This window comes from Exophiala dermatitidis, assembly GCF_000230625.1.
Source record: "Exophiala dermatitidis NIH/UT8656 unplaced genomic scaffold supercont1.4, whole genome shotgun sequence".
In the NCBI taxonomy this organism is placed as follows: domain Eukaryota; kingdom Fungi; phylum Ascomycota; class Eurotiomycetes; order Chaetothyriales; family Herpotrichiellaceae; genus Exophiala; species Exophiala dermatitidis.
Window position 1 is genome coordinate 1,742,623 of NW_008751649.1, and position 24,586 is coordinate 1,767,208.

General features: G+C 42.3%; 4 protein-coding genes across 4 annotated transcripts; 2 read left to right on the plus strand and 2 right to left on the minus strand.

The window, feature by feature from the left end:
* Positions 1-4: 4 nt before the first annotated feature.
* Positions 5-5,664, plus strand: HMPREF1120_04952 (endoribonuclease ysh1; the record flags this gene model as incomplete). The annotated part of the gene is made up of 6 exons (XM_009159101.1): positions 5-157; positions 207-304; positions 618-4,464; positions 4,541-4,761; positions 4,814-4,954; positions 4,998-5,664. The coding sequence occupies 3 exons, from the start codon at positions 5-7 to the stop codon at positions 2,971-2,973; spliced, it is 2,607 nt and encodes an 868-aa protein (XP_009157349.1). The 3' UTR covers positions 2,974-4,464; positions 4,541-4,761; positions 4,814-4,954; positions 4,998-5,664.
* Positions 4,088-7,877, minus strand: HMPREF1120_04953 (arginine metabolism regulation protein II). The gene has a single exon (XM_009159102.1). It carries the CDS (start codon positions 7,499-7,501, stop codon positions 5,411-5,413), a length of 2,091 nt encoding a protein of 696 aa, XP_009157350.1. The 5' UTR covers positions 7,502-7,877; the 3' UTR covers positions 4,088-5,410.
* Positions 7,878-8,478: 601 nt separating this feature from the next.
* Positions 8,479-12,358, plus strand: HMPREF1120_04954 (uncharacterized protein). The gene is made up of 3 exons (XM_009159103.1): positions 8,479-9,026; positions 9,089-11,129; positions 11,202-12,358. Exons 1-2 carry the CDS (start codon positions 8,708-8,710, stop codon positions 10,351-10,353), a joined length of 1,584 nt encoding a protein of 527 aa, XP_009157351.1. The 5' UTR covers positions 8,479-8,707; the 3' UTR covers positions 10,354-11,129; positions 11,202-12,358.
* HMPREF1120_04955 (flavin containing amine oxidase) lies at positions 10,360-12,955 on the minus strand. The gene is made up of 4 exons (XM_009159104.1): positions 12,397-12,955; positions 12,084-12,334; positions 11,184-11,996; positions 10,360-11,124 (listed from the first exon to the last, which is right to left on the minus strand). The coding sequence occupies exons 1-4, from the start codon at positions 12,575-12,577 to the stop codon at positions 10,888-10,890; spliced, it is 1,482 nt and encodes a 493-aa protein (XP_009157352.1). The 5' UTR covers positions 12,578-12,955; the 3' UTR covers positions 10,360-10,887.
* Positions 12,956-24,586: the final 11,631 nt, after the last annotated feature.

Below are 24,586 nucleotides of genomic sequence, written 5' to 3' on the forward strand. Positions count from 1 at the left end.
CAAGATGGCGACGAAAAGAAAGGCCGCGGCCATGTCGTCGGTCGAAGAAGAAGACCCCGTGGACCCTTCAGATGAACTTGTGTTCATTGGACTGGGTGGTTGTCAAGAGGTTGGCCGCTCGTGCCATATCCTACAATATAAGGGCAAGACTGTTATGGTGAGAAGAAATCGCGTGTATTTGGGACATAAGATTGACCGGTGTACAGCTCGATGCCGGGATGCATACAGGGCGGGAAGGCATGTCAGCGATGCCCTACTTTGACGACTTCGATCTCAGTACCGTGGACATTCTCTTGATCAGCCAGTAGGTGACCATCCCCTTATTTTCATGGATCTTGTATTGTCCGGGTGGAGTTCCAAGAAGATGTCAGCGACACCAGAATGGCGATGTATGGCAACGCTATACAAGGGATACCATTGTATCGTTTGTGAACCAAAAGGTCACGATTGTGAACGATTCTGTATTCATAGGCAGACATCAATACAATTTTGTTCACCCAATGTGTTCATGTCCCTGCTTCTAGTCACTACGCCTTTGTCCACCGCTTCCGAGCCTGTTGTGATGAACTGAGCCGTCCGTCCTCTAGTATCAGTGGCTAACGGCAGACATGTTACAGTTTCCATCTTGACCACGCGGCAGCCTTGCCTTATGTCCTGGCGAAGACCGATTTCAAAGGACGGGTCTTCATGACCCACCCTACGAAAGCAATCTACAAATGGCTCATCCAAGACTCGGTCCGAGTGAGTAATACCTCATCCACCTCCGATCAGCGGACCTCGCTGTATACCGAAGCCGACCACATCTCAACCCTGCCACAAATCGAGACGATCGATTTCTACACCACTCATACAGTGTCCGGAGTCAGGATCACTCCATATCCAGCCGGCCATGTCCTTGGAGCTGCCATGTTCTTGATTAATATTGCTGGACTTAACATCTGGTTTACTGCCGACTACTCACGAGAACAAGATCGACACCTTGTTGCTGCAGAAGTGCCAAACAAATCTACAGTCGGCAAAATCGATCTCCTCATCACTGAATCCACTTTTGGCATTTCAAACGCCCCGCCCCGTGCGGAAAGAGAAGCTGGGTTGCTCAAGGCAGTGACGAATATTTTGAATCGTGGAGGAAAGGTGTTGATGCCCGTTTTTGCTCTCGGTCGAGCCCAAGAACTCCTGCTTATCTTGGAGGACTACTGGTCGAAACACCCGGAACTGCAGAAATACCCCATCTACTACACTGGAAACACGGCGCGAAAATGTATGGTGGTGTACCAGACGTACATCAATGCCATGAACGACAACATCAAACGAATCTTCCGTGAGCGTATGGCGGAAGCAGAAGCTGCAGGAAATGCCAAAGGTGTCAGTGCCGGTCCGTGGGATTTCAGATTTGTCCGAAGTCTACGAAATCTGGATCGCTTCGACGATGTGGGCGGGTGTGTGATGTTGGCGTCCCCTGGTATGTTACAGTCAGGCATGTCCCGTGTTCTACTCGAACGATGGGCCCCGGATCCGCGTAACGGAGTAATCATGACTGGCTACAACGTTGAAGGAACCATGGCTCGTACCATTTTGTCGGAGCCAGAGATGATCCCAGCAATAATGAGCGGCGGTAACACCGGCGTAGGTCAACAGATGGGTCGAAAGGGCAGAGACGACGAGGGCGCCGTCATGATTCCTCGACGATGTACGGTGGAAGAGTTCCAGTTCGCCGCCCACGTTACGGGTGTTGAGAATGTGGACTTTATTGAGCAAGTCGCTTCACCCCATGTCATCCTGGTCCATGGCGAACGATCCCAAGCCGCACGATTAAGGTCGCGGCTGTTGGACCTGAATTCTCGTCGATTGGCGAGCAACCCTCACGCTCACCAGACCAAAGTGTACAGCCCAGAGAATGGCGCGGAAATCAAGATCCCATATCAAAAGGACAAAATGGCCAAAGTTGTGGGCAAGTTGGCTCAGATACCGCCCCCGGCTTCCACGGACCCAGAAGACACCCGTGTGGTCAGTGGTGTATTGGTGCAGAATGGCTTCAAGCTCAGTCTGATGGCGCCTGAAGACTTGCGTGAATATGCAGGATTGACGACAACCACGATTTTGTGCCGACAGCATATCACCCTGGCTGCGGCTGGGATTGAGCTCATCCGATGGGCCCTCGAGGGTACCTTTGGCAGTATCGAGGAGGTTGGCGTCAAACAGGAGACAAATAACTCTGGCCCGACAAAAGGCGAATTGACCAACGGGGAAAACGGCGCCAAATATGAAGAAGCCGACGAGGAGATCGTGGCGGAACCGGCACGCATGTTTCTCATCATGGGCTGCGTGACTCTGAAGTGGTCTGGGCGAGACAAACGAGTCGAATTGGAATGGGAAGGAAACACGATGAACGATGGAATCGCAGATGCCGTCATGGCAGTACTTATGACGGTCGAGAGTAGTCCCGCCGCTGTCAAATACTCTGCGAGCAAATCATCACATTCACATGGCCATGGACATGGGCACGCTCATGATGATGGAGAAAAGAAAGTGCTGCCACAAAACCCACACACGGGTCTCACGCCGCAGGATCGGTTCTTGCGACTGTGCATGTTTCTCGAAGAGCAGTTTGGTGATTCCATCACTCCCATCGAAAAGCCCAGATTGCAGTATCGGGCAGACATCAAACCTGCTGCAATAGAGAATGGCTCACATAAGCAGGAGGGGGATGCTCCAAATACAGAAAAAGAAGAAGAAGAAGAGCTTGATATGGAAAGCGCTGAGGCTGCGGAGCGTGCTCGACTGGCGGCCTTGGGCATCCCGGTTCCTGGGCTGGAGATCCGGTTTGACAAGCACGTCGCCAGGTTGTGGCTGGAAGACCTGGACGTCGAATGCACCACCACTGTCCTGCGAGATCGTGTCAAAGCCGTAGTGGAAAGGGCGGTGGAAACCATTGCGCCGTTGTGGACAGTCCGTGAGCACTCGAAGGAGTGAACGGTGCAAGCAACATATGCACGAAAAACAATACCAATAGAAGTCAATCAGGTCGTCGAGCGGGTGACTATCAATCACTTATCGCCGTATCTTAACGCTCCGTCAGGTCTGACCGGAAAACAAACAATCTGAATGAACTCAGAAACACAAAGAGCGAGAGGAGTACTTTCACGCTCCAGCTCGAGCGATGCATACCACCTCAACTACCCAGCTACATGGCAATTAAAAGATTGCATCGTTCCCTACCCGAGATACGTCTCGTCCAACTACACCTCGGCATACCACGAGGGGCCCTTTCGATTGTTTCGAGGCAAGACAGGCACACCAGTCAATGTGCGCAGCTGCTCATTAGGAACTGCCAAACGGGTTCACGCACTCATCAGGGACTCAGTCGGCTTGACTCTATCAACCATGGGGTCTGAGACTTCCCCAAAGCGTCCTTCCGACCTTTCTTGCGAAGACGATTCTGAGATCAGATATCTACTTGCCTTATGTATGGATTGAAAACAACCACTCACTTCCAAGGACTTTCAGTAGCCTGCCCAGAAATTGTATGCGCAATCTTCGTTGTTCATCCTTTTACTATCGCAAGTGAAACCCACAGCGACCACAGGTCTGTTCCATCTGAATCCCTTTTCGGTTGTTTACGTTGTCATACCTACCTTATGTGTCTCCGCAAATCTACCATCTCTTCCAATTCAACCCTGCCCACCACTAATCAACCCATAATGTGTCTGCCATTCAACCCCCAAACGGCGCCCGTTCAGGCATCGACTTAGGTCTGGTGATGGAGGACGAAGAGGGAGAGATAGACCAGACTAAAGAGGGGGAGGGGCGAGAGTTATGCTGGGGCCAGGGAAATGTGTCTGTATCCCATCTGCGTCTGCGTCTTGATCATGATACATACTTGGCCCGGAGAAGCACGGAGCGCACGCCCTACCAAGGCGAGGCACGGATGTAGGTTAGGCAGGGTCAATTCACTGGCCATACGATGTCAGACCGGATCTTGTTTGATTTCTCAAAGTCTTGAAGAATACTTTTCCCGGTCAAGAAAAGGCGGTGCGCTCAGACATACCTAGGTACGCAGAGAGGTGGAGGAAGAGGGATGAAGAGACTGTCCGAAAAGTGTGGAATCTTTAAATCCCAGGTTCAATGTTGTCTGTCACCTTTTGCTCATCTGGCCGGCAACTGCAACTTTGCTACAATGGCAATCTACTTGTATCAACCCGACTTTCTGGGTTGAATGTACTATGGACACAGCAAGCATACCTGGTACGAGATGCAAGACTTTCCGTAAAGTGGAAGGCCTGTCCAGGTGCAGTGTCTAGTAGTTGGGCGTTCATAGCTTGAACCCGGCCTGTCTTCAATGTACTAGTAGACCAGGAGTACCTGCACCGCTCCTTCCACTGCGGAGGTGGCAGCCTCGCTCCTGCCTCTGAAAGTGCTGGCAATGTCTCCACGAAATCATGATCAGGGACAGTGCCTACCTAGGTATGGTTGCCTCCCTAGCAACGTCTTCTGCATCTTTGCATTTATCGTGGCATAACATTCTCACCTCCGCGTCCAGTGCCACCATCAACCCGACATGACCGACCGACGACTCCTCATGCTCGAATCATATTATTCTATTAACTCGGATAAACAGAAGTGGCGCCTCACAAACCCCCCGGGCTTACCTTTTCACGATGATGTCGACCAGTTTGCCTTCGTTCGACCGGCCGATTGCCGTCCTGGCGTGATAGACGAAGTGTCGAAAGTCATATCTCTTCTTGCCGGCCGTGATGAGTGGTAAAGCACGATCGTTTCTTCTTCATGGGTACCTCCTAACACGGTTGGCAAGGAGGTTTCTCGGCGTCCTCAGCCATGGACCGGCGGGCGATATCTTGACAGCCGACGGGGAATTTTACAGACGTGCAATCATCGAAAGGATTCCGCGAGGAGGACAACCATGTACCTACTGTGGAATGGCATGTGGTCCAAAGTATGAACACATAGAGGCGGATGATTTGAAACTAACAACCTAGTCCCAACTCTGAGACATCCTCAACGCATACCGCGCCTCCGACGGTTCCCGCCAAAAGTCCACAGGAATAATGGCACGTTGTGGCAATTATCTGCATGTCGTCGTGCTGGAAAGCAAGGGCTTCTCACACGACGAGTCCAATGTTTGCCAAAGTTGTTTCGGATTCGAGTTTCTCTAAGTATTCGGGGCATCGTGTATCATGCAGCTTTTTGGGCATCCGTAGCCTTATACTGGCCCCTCGACTGGATCATGTCGCAGTGAAGTAGGACTTCCATAGCTTGGCCAATATTCCTGCCTCCAACCATAGCGCTTGGTCCAATCGATCCTTCAGATTAACATACCTTTGCAGAATTTCACACGCATAGAGGCTGTATCAACGAGGCCAGGAGGTCTAGAAAAGAGCTTTGCGTCAATTCATACTAGGATCACATCAAGGTCTTCGTATCTTTCAACTATGTCTTGCCAAGAAACGGCAGAGCCGCAGGCGCTCAAGGCGCATTCGCGCCAAACTTTGGACACAATGCGAGAGACGGAGCCGAGGTTTGCAAAGCCCTTCCTCTGCTGCCGGTGGAACCACGCTAGCATCAGGCGCTGCTGGGCCGGAGTGCGGCACTCTGCACCGATGATAAGGGTTGGCCAGGCGGAGATGATGCCCATATCGCGCTCGTCGGCGCTTTCGGTCTTGGGAAGATGCTGTAGCGCGTGGTCGACGAGATCCTGCACCTCGCTCGGTGGCACCTGGCGGACGACGCGGCGGAAGTGGATCAACAACGCGAAATAGTACACGTTGGCCGCGTGCTGCAGCCGACGGCAGGAGCCAGGATCAAGGGTATCCGCGGCCAACAGGGCTGGGACGCTGAGCGACAGCTCCAGTTCGAGTAGGTCAATCTGGCGTCGAGACGGACGCCGGCCCGACGAACCCAGCGCGTTTATCGTGAGCAGCATCTTCAGCAGAGTCTTGGGGATGCCGAGGTCGACGTCGAGACAGTAGCTCTGATCTGGCAGTGCATTCAGAAACGAGATGGTCTGGTGCGGCACCTGCATGTTGGAACACGCGGCGAGGAAGAGGTAGCTTTGAATGATCGAGTCGTCCAGAATGGTACGATCGAGCCCGGGATCCAGGAGGCTGAGGTACTTGAGACCCCCAGCAAGGTGAACCCTCCACTGCCCCGGGCAGCCCGATACTGTACTCTTGATCGCAGAGGTGAGGATGGCCAGTGCGAGCGCGGGGTCGCCCTTGAGGCTACCGTCCAGCTTAGCCAGACAGGTTTGCATGTGATGGGATGCGTGCTGGTCATGTTGTCGGGAAAGCCACGTCCACTGGTCATCGTGGTCACGGTCGTGGCCACCGCCGTGAAGCATCGAGAGATTCTGAGAGGACAGGGAACAGACCACGTGATAGAGAGCGACGGAGCCGTTGGATTGGGCCTTGTCGCAGTTGAGTCCGTCCAGCGCCATGGCCATCCAACGGGTACGCAGCGGATTGTTAACGCGGTCGACGGCTATCATATTCCCACTCAGGTAAGTGACCCAGTGGTAAATCAACTTGCGCTGGTAGGCCGGAGCTTGGAGAAGGTCGATGTGCCTGACCATTGAGGATGTTCTCTCTGGAGCGTTCGCCTCCAGGCCTTGGGTTTGGTGAGAACATGGCAAAACTTCTTGGAAGGGCGAGGCTGCGAAGTCTGGAGACTCATCCGAGACAGAGAGTCCTCTTGCCATGTAATCAAATCGATCATCAAACACCCGGATCTCTCGTCGCGAATCCGCCACGGACCAGGTCGGAGCTTCGGATGCCAGCTCGTCAGTTTCCTTGAGCGTCCCGGTGGCGACACCGAGACCGGAGATGCTCATAGATCTGGACCCTCGAGACCAGCACTTGGTAGGTTCTGGCAATGTGCCATCGGCTCCCAAATATCCAGTCTGACCTTGAAACACGATCGATGCTAGCGATGGAGAAAATACCTCTCTATCGTCAAGCGTAGCTGGTGTAGTTGAGCTCTGCCCTGCAGATTCATCATCGTTGTACCCGGTGCAAAAGTTGGGCTGGCTTGCGTCGGAGCCAAAGCCGTCCGTGGTACCGGGATTGCGGGCTGGGAACACAGAGAAGGGCCCCTGGGTGCGAGAACAGGGGGAGTTCGGCGTTTGGTCCAAGTCGATCAGGTACTCCTCCACTCTCTGTAAATTTATGTGAAGGTCACAGGACGGAGGATAAACCATTACTCCGACGTGACGTTCTTTGGAGAGTCTCTCTCCCCTTTGTCCAGGGTCGGCCATGACTCTCTCATTTGGTGCGTCCCAGTTGATCCAGGTGAAGTGAGCTGCGTAGCCCCGGCAGCGGACTCCAGACCTTGTGCAGCGATGGCACACAGGCCGCTTTTCATCGCATTTGACACGGCGTTCTCGGCATGTCCAGCAGCCAGTAAATGTCTTGGTGCGTCGTTTGGAGTTCCGTTGCTTCGAGGTCGTCGAGTCTGGAGACGAGCGCGCTTGAGTCCTGGCCCGCATTGGAAGACAGTTGTAGGGCGGCGCTAGAGATTGTCCTCGGCCACTTTGAAAAGCGGTCGGAAAACATCAACTATGTAGAGACAGAGAGAGATTGAAACGCACACTCCCACTAGCTCCTTGTTCAGGGTTGAGTAATTGAGGCCGAATTCGTGCGCAGAGACAGTGAATTAGAAATTGACACCTATCCAGCTATCAGGAGCCGAGAACGTTATCACACCCTGTGGGGTCCCTCAACTTCCTGATGAACTTGCTGGATGCGGAGCCCCGTTCCCCGCTCAGCCCGTCTGGCATCGAATTTGGACATTGACACCGAGCGGGATCCTCATACCGAATGTTTGTTACCTATGGTATGGATGTTATGAAAAGAAGGATGAAATGACAGCCGACCTGATTAGGAGACTGGAGCCTTGGCATGCGGATAAAGGGGCCCTGTCTATATAATTAGAACCTAGTAACCTGATAATAACTAATTTAGACGATAGGTTATAAGCCTGGGCTTCGTGCCTAGGTTCCTACTTACGTATATATCGCTATTACATAATATTAATATCAAATTGATAAGTAAGACTTACTCTATCTAACGCATTAAATAGCACCTTAATTAATTACTAGTATTTAAATATTATTTAACTCATATTCGAGTATTAATCGTGCTTGTACTAAATAGGCGAGGTACGAGATAAACCCTCTTTCTACCCCGCCTTAACTAAACTTAACCTCGTACTTGAACTATAATAAATAATAATAATAATAGAGTTATACCCCTTACGATATAATAACATAAAAAGATACTCTCAGGCGTGAGACTACCGCCTAAATCAGAAGGCTAAGTAGGAGTACCATAATATCATGAAAAGAAGGATAAAATAATAGCCTACCTAATTAGGCTAGTCTAGACTAGAGCCTTAGTATGGGGATAAAAGGGCCCTGATACCTATCTGTGTAATTAGAACTTGTCAACCTCATCATAAGTAAGTCAGACGACAAAATTACAGGATGGTGGCGAATCTTCCACTCTCCAGAACCGTCAACAAGCTCGGTGGTCCAGGGCAGACTTCAACATCATTCAGGCTTCACCATGGATAAGGTGTCACGGGCTATATATTACCTTCGGACGGCCGTTCGCAGAATGTGTCGAGGACAACCTCTCGTTTGCAATCGCCACGGGACCGAGCTTGTTACATCCTTTCAAGACATTTGCTAGCAATGACAGCCTCCAGCGAGTTTATCAAGCCCAGCTCATCCAAGTATGAGACGGTTGGCACCACCATCATCCCAGCAACCATAATCCAAGCAACGAATGTCGAGGCGAGAGAACTCAGATCCAGATTCAGTGTCCTGGCGGCAATTGGCATCCAGTACAGTATTACTGGCACGCCTCTGGCCATCGGCAGTTACCTTGCATTTATCCTCGGGGCTGGAGGCAGCCCGTTCTTCTTCTATGCCTTCTTGGTCGCCTCTGTGGGACAGCTTCTTGTCTGCACAAGTTTGTCTGAGATTGCTTCAGTATACCCGCATGCTTCTGGTAGATGCTTCTCTCAAAGCGCTGGTGCTCGGTGGCTCTTAATGTGACTAACGTATCTGCAGGCCAAGTCTATTGGACGGCGGCTCTCTCGCCCCCGAAATGGAAGCGCTTTCTCAGTTATGTCAACGGCTCAGCTACGTCTCTTGGCTGGATCTTCGCTAACACGGGCACCTTCGTGCTCTCTGCCCAGATCATATCGGCGGCTGCACAAGTCGGATTTCCCGAATACAAGGTCAAGCTTTTCCACATATTTCTCATGTCGCTGTCATGTGCCACGCTCGGATTGATTCTAAACATCTGGCTTTTCAACTTCTACCCACATATGACAAAGTTCATGGTTGTTTTCATCAATTTGGGAAGTGTCTATATTCTCGTCGCACTTCTAGTGCGCACTCACCCGAAGGCATCGGCGCACACCGTTTTTGTCGAAGTGATCAATGCGACTGGGTGGAGTTCTGATGGACTCGTCTTCCTACTTTGCTTCCTACCAGGCTACGTGGCTGTCAGCTCTTTTGATACGGCAGCTCACATGAGCGAGGAAATGGACGCCCCGGACCGCCAGGTCCCACTGGTCATGATGGGTAGCTCTATAATGAGCGTGCTGACGGGTATCCCTATGATCCTGGTGTACCTCTTTTGCTCCTCACAGCCGGAAAGACTTCTCTCGCCGGTGGGCGGTCAGCCGATCTTTCAACTCTTCCTGGACGGCTTTGACTCAAAGGTGCTTTTCACAATTGCACTAGTCATATACTGCCTTGTTTATCTTTCGTCCTGTCCGGCGACTATAGCGACGGGTAGTCGTCTTATCTGGTCCTTCGCCAAACACGGCGCTCTGCCTTTTCCTGAATGGGTGGGCTATGTCGAACAACATAGCCAAATTCCGACCAACGCCGTCTACCTTACGACAATCACCTCCGCGCTAATCGGCCTCCTTATGTTCGGGCCGTCAACCATTCTCAACGGCATATTCGGTGCATCCGCGGTGTGCTTCTTCTTCTCTTACGGGTTGCCCATATGGTTAAATGTCGGAACCCGCCGCCGTCATCTTCATCCACAACGCTACTTCAACCTTGGAAAGTTCGGCTTCTTCATAAACTATCTTGCGATTGCTTGGCAGATTCTGACCGTCATATTCTTGAATTTCCCCACCTACCAGCCAGTCACCCCTACCAACATGAACTGGGCGTCTGTGTGTGGAGTGACAGGTTTGGTCATCTTCGGGATAAACTGGTTGGTGTATGCTCGCACACACTATCATGCTCCTCATGCATTGTTTGTTGAACATCTTGCTGCTCGGCTGCAAGTCGCCGAGAATGTGGAAAGATAAAGGGCTACCAGTTTCGAAGTCAGAGAGGGTGGAAGCACTAGAAAGGTTGGGAAATTGTGTGACGCCGGAAAACAGCCATTGCGCGGATCAAGACGATGATTAACTCGCGGCATGATTGTAACTCAATGCAATTTCACGGGAAGGACATGAACCTGACACAGCCAGGCAATCTTGGTGCTCGACTTGTACACATGAGCAAGGACAAATCACCACATCGCGGGCCCGAAAGAATCTTCAATGTATCTGATAGACGCAGCAGTCGCCGGAGCTTTTCCTGGTAAATCGAAGAATACTTACGGAAGCTTTTCCCAAAACTGAGTCTGCCTTGAATGTGAGCGCAACAAGGTGGTAAAGAGTTGTACCACCATAGCGTCCTTTGGGTAACGCCAGCCTAGCTACTTTATTGTGAAAAACTAGTTCTCATTACATTATCAGATTCGATAATGTACATGATGCGCAACTGTTTCACTGGCTGGACGCTACTGAGTCGACCGTAAATATGCCATTGGTTCAATACATCCCCCTAAAAGCTCCCTAAAGCTTGCCAGTGCGTTCATGCTTGAGCTCTCCATCCACTTCTTTTGCGACTAGCGTGGCAGATTCTATTGCGCCGTCGATAAAGCCTCTCCAGCCGTCAGAAATGTCGCCACTGGCAAATTTCAAGTTTCCCACACCGCATTGCAACAGGGATAAATATCGAGTCATATATTTTGGCTGGAATAGACACCAACTGCCCCGTGCATACGGGTCATTGTTAAAGTCGCCAAACACCTGTGGTATGGGTTCTGTTAGAAGATCGCCACGTTAAAGTCACGAGATAACAAGCTTACCAGTCGGCTCACGTTTAGGGAGGGATCCATAGACTGGAACACCTCCAGCTGCTCTTGGGGATTCTCGCGTGGTACACGACCGTCTCCGGCAGTGAAAACAACAAGATTCGTGGTGGTTGTCGAGTTGGAGTAAGGATCGCCGCTCATCATTGTCACTCCGTTGTTCACGAATTTCACGCCGGTCCACGAGCGCCATTCCTTCCCGTCAACCACTGCGTGGACTTTCTGCGTGAGATTGGACCTTGAGCTGGCAATCGCTTCCGCCTTCGGGATCGGCAGTTCCGGAACGAATTTAATTGTTCTGAGGACCATCAGGGGGATGGTACAAATGACCTTGCGAGCATGGAAGACATTGCCATTCGCTGCCACGACAGATGCGACCTTGAGACCAGACGTATCAATCGATTGAACCGGGGTGGAAAATGTCCAAGATAAGTTCGGGTTGGAGCTGATTTCATCGAAGATGGCCCGGAGAAGGGACGTCTGACCTCTTTTCAACTTGTAGCCGACCATGCGGGCGTTGTAATCCTCGGAAGTCCCCCCTCCGAGTACCCAGCGCTGAAGAAGGTCAAAGTAGCTCGCTTCTTCAAGCGGCGGACCACACATTGCCATCGTGAATGCTTCTATCATGGCGATCTCAACTTCGTTCAATTCACCTTTTAATTGTGAAAATCGGTCGGCAGCCGACATTTTGTCGAAGTGGACTGCCCGAGCGATGTTTGAAAGTGGACTATGCGGCAGCGGAACTACATCAGAGGCTCTCTCGCCGTCCGGGTTGTAGTAAAGTTGCAAGCATTTCTCCAGAAGGTTATGCTGTCAGGCTCCAGGACAGATTAGTGGTCATTTTCCTATAACCTAGCCCGCATTCAGGGGGTGGAGCAGGGTTGAATTCAGTCGTACCAGTTCATGGGGTTCCCATGTCTTTTTTTCACCATTCAAGAAAGTCACAGGTAGAGCCGAGCCTTGGAAATATTCCCGGCAGTTCTTGACCTCATTTTTCAAGCCATAGCGGACTAGCTCTACCCAAAAGTGAGGTTGAGCCCAATGAATGTAGGTACCACCGATATCGAGATAGTCCCCGTTCTCGGTCTGCGTGGTCCAAGTACGGCCGCCGATGCGGTCACGAGCCTCGATTAGGAGTACTTTATAGCCTGCCAGGTGAAGGAGCATTATCAGTAACGACCGAGTCAGAACAATTCTCTGTCCTTGTTACCTTTCGCGAGAAGATCTCGAGCACTGATAATGCCAGCAAACCCTGCGCCTATCACGATCACATCATATGTTTGCGCCGTCGACACGCGCAGCTGAGGGGGCGATACTACCGCGGCGGTAGGCAACCCTTGTCTCAATCCCGTGCTTGGGGTATATTCATATCCCTCGGAGGTTTTGAGCATCTTTTGCTGGGACAATTTAAGACGGCGTGAAGGAACGCGGGTCTGTCTCAAGAATGGTTCTCAGAACGACCTTGTCTATCACGATTGAACAAGAAGGCGACAAGCCTTATGTACTATCTTGGTGGCTCAAAAAGAGCCCACTGCGCATGAGAACTGGTCCACTGGTGCGACCAAAAGTTCCAACATTGTCTGCCAAATCCAAATCGGCTACTCCGGCACTGTATCAAGCTCAAGAGAGCGACGTGAAAACGTAGAGGGACATTCACACCGACGCCTCGGGTCCAAAAGTAACAGGCACCCAGGGGTCGTCAGAATTCCGTCCCCACCCAATTTTAGCACCCAACCAACTTATGCAATACCAACAGAGCTAAGGGTGTGTTCGCGGCCAGCATCTCAATACCGTCGGTTTAAACCCGCGTTTCGACCACTTTATCACGAATCGTTCCACAGGTATTACGAGTTCGGTTAGTATTTACTAACGAGAGGGAAGGCAAGATCTAGTTAAGTATAGGTAGAAGAGGCGTCTTCTATAAATAATAGCTAGATCGGGAAATATATTGTCTAACTTATAACGAAAGTTAACTACGAGAGACTATAAACTTAACTATAAAAGATCGACGACTATATAGATATAGAAAACTTATAGTACTCTTTCGCTCTATCACTCTACTATCTACCTTAATAGTATAATAGTATAGTAGTATATTCTAGATTACCTCTTCCGGAAGTTATGTAATAGCCTATATAATACTTCGGTAATCCTTCCTTACTATTAGTGGCGCCTAATAAGGTTGTCTGGATCTTATGCGCCTAAGTGTCACGGAACAAGCCTAGTAGTAGTGGTCACCTAACTAGCACGTAACCACAACTACGTAACTTAGATAACGCTAAGCCCTAATTAATATTTAGATATAGCGTATCCGCGAGCCTCGGTCGGGTACTTCTACTAATCGAGTACTCGCGACTCTCTTTATAGTTCTTCGTATAATAATTTACTCTTCTAAACGTTTCTCTTACTTAAGTCGTAAGATTTTATTATATTATCTTATTACTCTTACTTTAGAGTCTAAGTATAGTATCTTTTTTCTTTTTCTCTATCTTACTATAAGAAGTATAAGACTTAAGAAGATTCTTTAGATTAGTCTAACTATAAATTTAGATTAAGACTAAGTCTAGGCTGCGCAGTGGCGCGGGTCAACCCGACCCTACCCGCATTAGGGCTACCCTAAGGGTTAGGCCGGGTAGGCATCCCGAAGCCTAACGGGCGCCCCGGGCGAGTACCTAAAATCTAAGCTCTATCCGCGGTACCTATTAGGGTCGAGCCGCTCTATTAAGCGAGTAGACCTCTTAAAATTTTTACCGTATTTTACGAAAAATACGCGATTTTACTAGAAAATATCTAAAATTACGATACGATATTATAAATTAGTATACGATTATATAAGAAAAGTCGCTATTTTTAGTAAAAAACTCGCTTTTTTAAGAATTTTAGGATTCTTAATAAAACCCGTCGGGTACCCTACCCTACCTAAAACCCTCGCGGGTAGGGTAGCGCTTTTTTTAAAAACTCTAATAGGTTAACTAGGCGGGCGGTAGGTGCCTAAAACCCTGCCCTACCCAACCCGTTGCGCAGCCTAGATACGGTATTCTCTCCGATTTCTATAGTATATATAGGAGTGCTCTATATACTGTAAAGTGGAGAGAGCGAGAGCAAATGCGACAATTTTAGCGCACCTGCCAACAGATATTTATCTACAGAATCACGTATGGTTAGTGCTTCACGTGATTTGGCTTCCTTAGCCTCTAATTGGCTAGAGATTAACGTCGTTTAAGGCTCCTCAGCCTATAATTAGTCGGAAGTGTTTTCCGGACGATTTAGCGCTAAGTCTATTTTAGAATTAATTAGAATTATACCTATTTTAGATATTAGCTTATATACTTAGATATCTAGCTATATCGACTTAATTAATAGTAACTTATTATCTTTATATAGAAGTAGTAAAAACGTCTTATTATCGTTAAAGATAACGTCTCGTATCTATATAATCTAGTCTTTATCGGATCGCTAGATTCGAAAGATATTTATTAAATCGTACTTAACGAGATATCTAATCTATATACGTTATTAAAGTTTATCTTTTTAAGAAATATTATACTATAATACGTAGGCTTTATAGCCGTATATATATATATATAAGATATTAGGTCGTCGTCTATATAGTATTTCGAATAGCGTTTTCTAGCTAAGCGTACGAGATAGTAATCGATTTAGGATATATTCTACGATTTTTACTATCTTAGGCTATAGATTCTTTAGTAGATTTATATATAGATATATTATTCGAGCTATATTAATAAGTAATTAGTCTATTCGCTCTATATAACTATTTTAAGTAAGAGTATATAGTATATTTCGTTTAGTTATTAGATCTCTATCTTATACGTTATTATTATAGATCTTTAATAGCGATCTTTCTTTATTTATTCTAATAAACTTAATATTATAGCTATATCTCGTATAAATTATATTTATAAAGTCTTAAACTATTTAGAATAATTAATACTTTCGTAGATATATATAAATAAAATATATTTCTATATAGTAATCTTTAAAATACCTTGTCACGGATTGACATGCCGACTTCCTATCACGTGCCGCTACCACATCACGTGATGCCTACTAACACGTGACTAGTACGTGAGCAACGAAGGCTTAGTACGCATCGATTGCTAACTACTTATACGCGCAACCGAGTACAACTCTTTTATAGTCCTTCGTCTTAGAATTTATATTATAAACAGTATATACGTTTATAAGCCTCTCGTAGTAGTACTCCGTAATACTTTCTAAGACCTACTTACAAATAAGAGACCGACCGCTCTTTAGTTAACTCGACTAGCGATTATATTAAATTCGAGTCCTACTAAGCGCTACCGATCTTATACCCTTACACCTTCTCTATAAATATCTTATACTTTAATTAACTAACTAGCGATTATATTAAATTTAGCCCTAAAGTACGAGACGCTTACTTTCTCTACCCTTTTAAGTAAACTACGTTTATTAAGGTTAACTAACTAGCGATTATATTAAATTTAGTCCTAACGTAAACGACGTTTATACTCTCGAGACTCGATAACTATCTTAACTATTTATTTAACTATAAGTACTCTTTCTTTAGTCGACCTAACTAGAGATCGTATCAAATTTAGGTCCTACTAGAAGTACCTACTCGTATTTAATATTACTATCGACCTTATAGTAACCCTTATAACTACGAATACGCTTTCCTTAGTTAACCTAACTAGAGATTATATTAAATTTAGGTTCTACTAAAAGCGCCTATTCGCACTTCGTAAATAGTCGACTACTTTATCGACTTCGAGCAAATTACACTATCGGTCGCGTAGCTAAATTAATTAGCGCAGACTGCGCTTCGTAAGTAACTACGACTTTACTAAAACGTTACCGACCTAGAGAGTACTTAAGTTACTCTTATTCTACTTACTCTCTCTTCTTCCTTCCTATTACTCGATCGACCGATTCTTATATCTCTCGATTCTTATATCTCGATCGATTCTTCTATCTCGAACGAACCTCTATTATAATCGAGGTATACTTATACTAGAAGAGATTAGAATTCCTTATATACTACCGAAGAGCTTAGAAACCTTAAGTCTTTCCGTAGATCTTCCTAGATACTCTTCTAGTCTTATTATATACGTACTAGTTATAATCTCTCGTAGTTAGACTTAATTAAGATTTCCTTTATTTAGGGTCTCGAGTAGTAAACCGAGGTTATAAACTCTAAAGGTTTCTAGTAGACTACTCCGTCGAGTAACGTTATTTTATTAATACTCTACTAGATCTAGTAATTAACTCTTAATTAGTCGCCTAATAGCTAATATACGCTCGAGGTCTCGGCTAGGCCGGGACCCGAAGCGTAATCTAAGCGCTATTCGTAGCTCTCGTCGATCTATACGTTCTAGAGCTCTTAGCTAAATCGCTTAATCTACTTAAGCGACGTAGTCTACTATTTAAGCCGATTTATAAGATATAGATATCCGTCCTTCTATTAAGACGCCTAAGCTATCGCGTATCTCTTCTAAAACTAGCTTATCTATATAATCTAGCTACTTTATAAGTTTATCTATAATACTACTATCGCCTCGTAAGACTCGTATAGTTATACGTTCTTAACTAGCTATAACTACTTAACCTAGCCTAGAACTAGAGTTACTAGGTTACTCTAAAACTTAATAGCTAATTAATAATAAGTTAGACGACTTTAACTTATTCTATATCTCTAAGGAAGAGGAAGATATCTATATTAATCCTACGCCTATCTAGGATCCTAAAGCCACTTAAGACGTAGAAGAAACTTAAGATACGTAGTCTACTTAATCTACTTCTATTATAACTAAGAAATTAAAAGTAAAGTTATCGAAAGACCCTATTCTTATATTAGTAAAGAAGTATAGGATAGGCCTAGACTTATCCTTCCTTCTATATTAGAAAGTTAAGGATAATAACGCTATCGTTCTAGATAAAGGCCTACTAGAACTAAAAGTAGATAATCTAATATTTAATTTAGCTATAAGTTTTAAAAACTACGTAAATAATAACCCTAACTAGATATTTCGTCTCGTTCGACGCTTTATAGGTAGAATAATTTAAGCTTATAATAGCGCTACTAAATTAAAAGAAGTAGCTAAGAAGCGACGTATAGAACTTATATCTCTACTAAACGATATTAAGGTTAAGAAGACTCGTATCCTAAAACTATAAATACGGAATTATAATCTAGAAGACTCTATAGAAGAACTTAAAGCTCGATACGATAATCTAGAAGAGTCTCTACGAGATAACTCGTCTTAGGTAGTAGAACTTCGAAACCTTCTTAATAAAGCTAAGTAACGCTATAAAGACGACTAAGCTACCTACTAGTAGTAGATTAATTACTTAAATGAATTATAAGCTAATCTAGAAACTATAGAAGCCGAAAATATAGTATTACGAGCCGATATTATAGATATTATAAAGCGTTAATCCGATAACGCTTAAGTAAAGGCTAATAATAAAATATTACGTACGGAGAGAATTTAGTTATAAAAAGAAATTAAACTACTTAAAAAGAAGGCGAATACGAATACTAATATAGATACTAATAGAGTCGATAGTCGCTCTTAATTACCTCTAAGCTCTACGAAACCTATAATAACTACTAGTTAAAGCTATACGCTATCTCCGTATCGTTTAGTATTCGTAATAGATCTCGTTATCGATACTACTATAATACCCTCGGAGAGACCGGATTACTTAGCTTAATAACCTATTAGATAAGAACGAGACTAGAATTAGAATCGAAATTAACCTTATAGTATTACGAACGACCTTATAGATTATTAATAATAATAGAATAGTCGTCGAGTAATTACGCCTTACTCTAGTTAAGATAGACTATAGAATTAGCCCTATCCTTCTATAATACTCTCTATTCTCCCTACTTACTATCTCGAACTAATCTATATAGGTTATCGTATAAAGATAGTAGACCTATCGGAATTTAGTAGCGATAAGAACCGTTACTACGAATAGAGATCGAAATTAGTTTATAAGTTAAAGGCGGAAGAAGAGGTATAGGCCTAATAAGGACCTTAGGGCGTAGTTATCTATATTACGACTCGCTTATTAGGAGATGCCTATAACGTAATTAAACCGTATCTCCCTAAGTCTAGCTCTACCTCTACTTTCGTTAAGATATCTAATATCTTATCTTATCTAGATTAGCTCTACGATATCTATTATCGTAATAAGTAAGTACGTCTTAACTATAACGTCTTAAAGAAGCGATCTAATAAGCGATTTAATAAATTTCTCTTACGGTTCTAGAGACTAGTTTACTTCTTACTTAAGAATAAATAAGATAAGATAGCCGACTTAGTTAATAAACTTAATAATACTATATAGAATCTAGTACGTAGTACTCCTAAATATAATCTCTAGAAAGACCTTATCGATACTTATCGAGATAAGAAGCGCCTACTACTAGATAAATAGTTTAGACGCCGTAACGAGAAATCTACGACTACTACTACTAAGTCTTGTACTAAGGCTCCTACTTTAAAGGAGATTCGTATTACGAAGACTACTATTATATCGAAATCGAAGAAATAAATACTACCCTAGGCTCCTAATACTAGCGATCTCGCTATTCGTACGTAACTAAAGAATAAGAATATATACTTCGACTACGGAGAAGTTAGGTATCGTCTAGGCCGCGCCGACTATAAAACCTAGAAATAGCGTAAAGAGAATAGTATTTATATACTCTAGCTAGACGAGTATGACCTTAAGAATAATAAATACGAGAAAGACTACTACGTCTATAATCCGGATTTAAGTAACTCTAATCCCGATTCGGAAAACGAGATATTCTAAGTTATATTTACTTATACGATTTAGAACGACTACTACTAGAGCGAGATAAGTATAATATCCTTATCTTATTCTCTATAGGAATACTAAAGAAGACGGACTATTTAATAATTAAATATACTATTAATAATCTATATCTAGCGAAGTCGGGATACGTAGACTATTTCGATATATATAAGTAGGATTCGCTTAAGACCGCTAAATATTAAGTATTACTAGATATAGGAGTAACTTCGTCGTTTATAGACGAGAAATTTATAAAGAAATATAATCTTACGTCTTATAAATAATTACTTCCTTAATCGAAAGTATTATTAATAGTAGATAGTAGAAAATCTTCTATTATCTACTTTATAGAACTAGATATAGTTATTAAGTAGTATTTCGAACGAATCCGATACTATATCGTTCTAAAGCTAAATTACCCGCTAATACTAGGTATATTATAGATAATAAGATATAACGTTAGTTCTAACTTTAAAATCCGCTTAATTACGTTCTTATCGAAATACTATAACGGAAGATACCTCCCTTATCGATAATTAACTACTATATTTAGTATAACGGCCTCGAAGTATAGATTACTATATACTACGATTAATAGTATTAATATAGCTATCGTAATACTATTAGAGTTCTATAATCTAATCTAGAAAGAGAGTATTAGCGAAGTATTAGTATTCTTACCCGTTATATAAAAAGATCTAGTAGAAGAGAATCTCCAAATAAATATTCTTTACCCTAAATCTTACTCTTTATACTATATAGTTAATCTCGAAGATTTCGAGAAATTTATAAAAGGAAAGATAGAAGTAGACCTACGACTTAAGGTGCCTCCCGAATACTATAAATATTTAGACGTCTTCTCTCGATCTTCTTTAGATACGCTACCCCTATACCGTCCGGGGGTAGACTATAAAATACGCCTAACCGTCTCTAATTAATAATAACTACTATATAAGAAAATATATAGTATAATTTAGGAAGAGCTAGCTACGACTAAGAAATATATTGACGAACACTTAGTAAAAGGCTTTATTAGGTAATCGTTATCTCTTATAGCCTTATCGGTTATCCTAGTACGTAAATTAGAGGGTAGTCTACGATTTTATATAAACTATCGAGCGTTAAACGTAATAACTATTAAAAACCGCTACTTTATCTCTCGAATCCGGAAGACTCTAGACCGACTATATAAAGTACGATTCTTTACTAAGTTCGATATTATTACGGTATTTAATCGAATACGAATTAAATATAGTAACGAATAAAAGATAGCCTTTACTACTCGTTTCGGCTAGTTCGAATATCTAGTAATACCTTTAGTCTTTATAATACTTCTTCTTCCTTCTAAGAATATATTAATTTAGTACTCTAGGATATTCTAGATAATTTCTACACCGCCTATCTAGATAACGTATTAATTTTTAGTAATAATCTCGAAGATTATCGTCGCTATATAAAAGAAGTCTTAGTCCGTCTATGGAAATACGAACTATATATAGATATTAATAAAACCGAGTTCTATATACCCGAAGTAAAATATCTAGAAATAATTATTTCTACGTAAGAATTACGAATAAATCCGAATAAGATAAAGATAGTACTTAACTAAATAATATCTCGTAATATTAAAGATATATAAGCCTTTCTCGACTTCGCTAACTTCTATAGAATATTTATTAAGAACTTTAGACGAATCGCCCTTTCTCTAACGGCGCTTACGAGGAAAGACGTAAGATTTACCTAGAATATCGCTTATTAATAAGCTTTCGAGAAGTTAAAACGATAGTTCGCTTTCGTATCTATACTAGTACTCTTTAATTCGGATGTCGAAACCTAGGTTAAGATAGATACTTTCGATATAGTAGTAGTAGATATTCTTTTATAAAAGAACGAGAAAGAAGAGCTATATTCTATAGTCTTCTTCTCTAAGAAAATAACTCCCGCCGAATATAATTACGAGATTTACGATAAGGAATTACTAGCGATTATTAAGGCTTTTAAGAAATAAAGACTAGAACTTATAGATACTAACCCGAAACGATCTATTCGGGTACTATCTAACTATCGTTCTCTAGAATATTTTATAATAATAAAATAACTTAATTGTCGATAAGCTAGGTAGAGTAAGTTTCTTTTAGAATTTTACTTTAATATCGAGTATCGACTAGGCTAATAAGGGACGAAGCCTAATAGCTTAATACGTCGACCCGAATATAAGCCCGAATATACGTAAGACGACCGTATTAAGTACTAATAATAAGTATTACTAAAGCTCTATAACTTAGGCTACGGAATAGATACTCTTTCCCTATAGTAATTAGTTTACGCTTCTCGACTAGCGGAGTCGATACTAGTAGATAAGCCTACGCTTTCTAAGTAAGTAAGATAATAATATTAGGATATATAGGATAAACTACTTAAGGCTATTAAAGTAACTCTCTATAATTCTTCTAAATCTATATCTATCGAGTATAAAAGTATACTTACTCGACGGTATATCTTACTATCTAATTACTTATTAAAGAAAGATTACGTATAGTATAAAACCTAACTCTAGATACTAGATAATAATAAACTAAAGGTACTTCTTCTCTAGGTATATTATAATAGCTTAGTAATAGAATATCTAGGTAAAGTAAAGACGTTTAAACTCCTATTACGATATTACTTCTAGTCTAGAATCCTAAAAGATACCTAATACTATATAAGAAACTATTATATATATCGGAGGGCTAAAGCGTCTAAATAGAAATATTTAGGTAGTCTACTTTAACTACCCGTACTAATAAGGCTATAAACCGAGATCGCTATAGACTTCGTAGTAGATTTACTCGCAAGTAAGAGTATAGTCGATAACCTAGTCTATAATAACGTAATAGTCGTAACTAATAGACTTACTAAGTAGAGATATTATATCCTATATTAAGCTATAGACGTAACTACTATAGCCCGACTCTTCCTACGATATATTTTCTTAAGGTACGGACTTCCTAACGCTATTATATCTAACCGAGGACCCTAGTTCGTCTCTATCTTCTAGAAACGGCTTTATAATAGACTATAAGTTTAAAAACGCCTTTTAAGTACTTACTACTTCGAAATCGATAGATAGTTAGAAAACTCTAATTAAATAATAGAATAGTATCTTCGATACTATTATAACTATATATAAGATAATTAGATCGACTAGTTACTCTTAGTAGAATTTACGACTAATATATACGACTCGAAGATAATAAAGATATTACTATTCTTCGTAAACTACGGCTTTTATCCCCGTCTTAGAGTGGAACCTATAGAGAATAAACTAATAGCTACTTATACTATACTAGATATATAGAAGGCTAATAACTTCGCTAATAGAATAAAAGAAGTATATAAAGTATTAAGAGACGAAATAACCTACGCTTAGGTATCCTATAAAAAGTTTATAAACTTAATAAGGAAATTCTTATCTATATACGCTATCGGAGACTATATCTAGCTAAACGCTTATTATCTTAAAATAAACCGACTATTAAAGAAACTCGATATAAAGAACCTAAGACTATTTAGAATAATCTAAATTATTAATCTACGAGCTTATCGACTCGAACTACCCGAGTCTATAAAAATCTATAACGTTTTCTATATCTTCCTATTAGAGAGGGTATCTATAGACTCTTTCTCGGAATAGGTAGTAAAACCTATACCCCCGGTTACGGTAGAACGAGAAGAAGAAGCGAAGAAGGAATAAGAAGTGGACGATATACTAGATATAAGACTATACGAGAGAAATCGACGGTTATAATATCTCGTAAAATAGAAAGAATATCCGGAGAAGTTCTATAATTAGGAAGAAGTCCTGCCTAGTTATAATAAACTAGTTTAAAAGTTCTATATACGGTATCTAAATAAACTAGGCCTATCGGATAACTACGACTTCTCCTCCTAGAGAGTAATAGAAAAGGATCTATCGACTAAACGAAAGGAACGTCGATAGAGATAAAAATCTTATTCCTACGTTACGAGTACGTACTTAGATATTCGGTACTAGTCTTCCTAGAAGGTCTACTAATAGAGTCGATATAAGAATATTACTCTATATCCTATAGTTAATAGCCGCCGCCGAATACTCTAAACCTATAGAAAGGCTAGGAATTAGTCGGGACTCGATATCGAACGTATCTCTAGTTTACTAGGCGAAATAGATATAAAGGATAATAACTTAGTAGGTCTCGTTAACCCGTTTAAGGGGGGGTAATGTTACGGATTAATATATCGACTTCCTATTACGTGCCGCTACTATACTACGTAATGCCTACTAATACGTAACTAGCACGTAAGTAACGAGGGCTTAGTACGCATCGGTTACTGACTACTTACACGCGTAACCGAGTGCAACTCTTTCATAGTCCTTCGTCTTAGAATTCATATCATAAATAGCACATACGTTTGCAAGCCTCTCGTAGCAGTGCTCCGTGATATAGCTAATCTATTCGTCTTCGTTATAGACTATATTAAGAGATATTAAGTTATATAAGACTCTATTAAATAGTCTTATAGTTAATTCTTCTTATAATAAGTCTTAAGAGATAATCTAGGTTACTTTTAATAATCGATAAGGCTCGTATTAAATAGAAGTAATAGTCTTAATCTTTAGAAGTTCGATTACTATATTTAGTAGATATTAAAGCGCTTTATATTTAGTATACTCTATAACGGCGTATAGTCTATCTAGAGAGTCCTTATAGAGAGACTTACTCCCTTAAGCTACGATAGCGATAGTAACGGAAGTCTATCTTATTAACGCTAATACTACGTCGAAAGCCGCCTACGTATAAGGTATTACGAGAGGAGCTAGCGGTCTCGTAACGAAAGCTTCTCTAACTAATCCTAACGCCGCGGCGTTAGAAGTAGTCTTTAGGGTTATAGAAGAAGAAGAAGAAAAAGTAGATATAGAGTCGAATATATATAGTTATTAAGACGCTAAGATAGGATCGTTAAATAGTATCTAGTAACCGTCTTTTCTCCGTACGTAGTATAGATATTTATCGTTTAAGATTAACGCGCTATTTAATATATTCTAGTTAATATTCTTATTATCATATATAGATAAGATAGAGAGACTAGGTTCGTTATAAACTCTAGAATAAGTATAATATTAAGTAGTATAAGTTTCTTAACTTCATCTTTCGTAGATATACGTAGCTCTACGCTTCTAAATATCTTAATAGAATATCTATTTATTTCTATAATTAGTATATTAGTCTCGATCGTATCTCTAGTTCTCGTAAAGATATCTAGTTAATTATATATATAAATATTTAATTCGGAATTAAGTATCTAATAGTTCTTTAACTTATAATTAATAACGGCAATATATAAATATATTATAAAGGTATTAAGAGTAACTTCTTCTTATAGTTAATTATTCTTACTCTTCTTATTATTCTTATTCTTACTCTTATTAATAAGTCTCTTAATTCTCTTATATAGTACTTTATCGTTATTTAATCTAGTCTATACTTTATAATTAATATTAGAATTAGAAGACTAATTATTCGGTCGCTTCGAAGAATTTA

Bases quoted from the DNA above. Each gene is read 5' to 3' on its own strand.
- HMPREF1120_04953 (XM_009159102.1), bottom strand. From the start codon at position 7,501: ATGCGGGCCAGGACTCAAGCGCGCTCGTCTCCAGACTCGACGACCTCG.
- HMPREF1120_04954 (XM_009159103.1), top strand. From the start codon at position 8,708: ATGACAGCCTCCAGCGAGTTTATCAAGCCCAGCTCATCCAAGTATGAG. The intron at 9,027-9,088 runs GTAGATGCTTCT...ACGTATCTGCAG, and splicing joins AGTATACCCGCATGCTTCTG to GCCAAGTCTATTGGACGGCG.
- HMPREF1120_04955 (XM_009159104.1), bottom strand. From the start codon at position 12,577: ATGCTCAAAACCTCCGAGGGATATGAATATACCCCAAGCACGGGATTG. The intron at 12,335-12,396 runs GTAACAAGGACA...TTCACCTGGCAG, and splicing joins TCGAGATCTTCTCGCGAAAG to GCTATAAAGTACTCCTAATC. The intron at 11,997-12,083 runs GTACGACTGAAT...GGAGCCTGACAG, and splicing joins CATGGGAACCCCATGAACTG to CATAACCTTCTGGAGAAATG.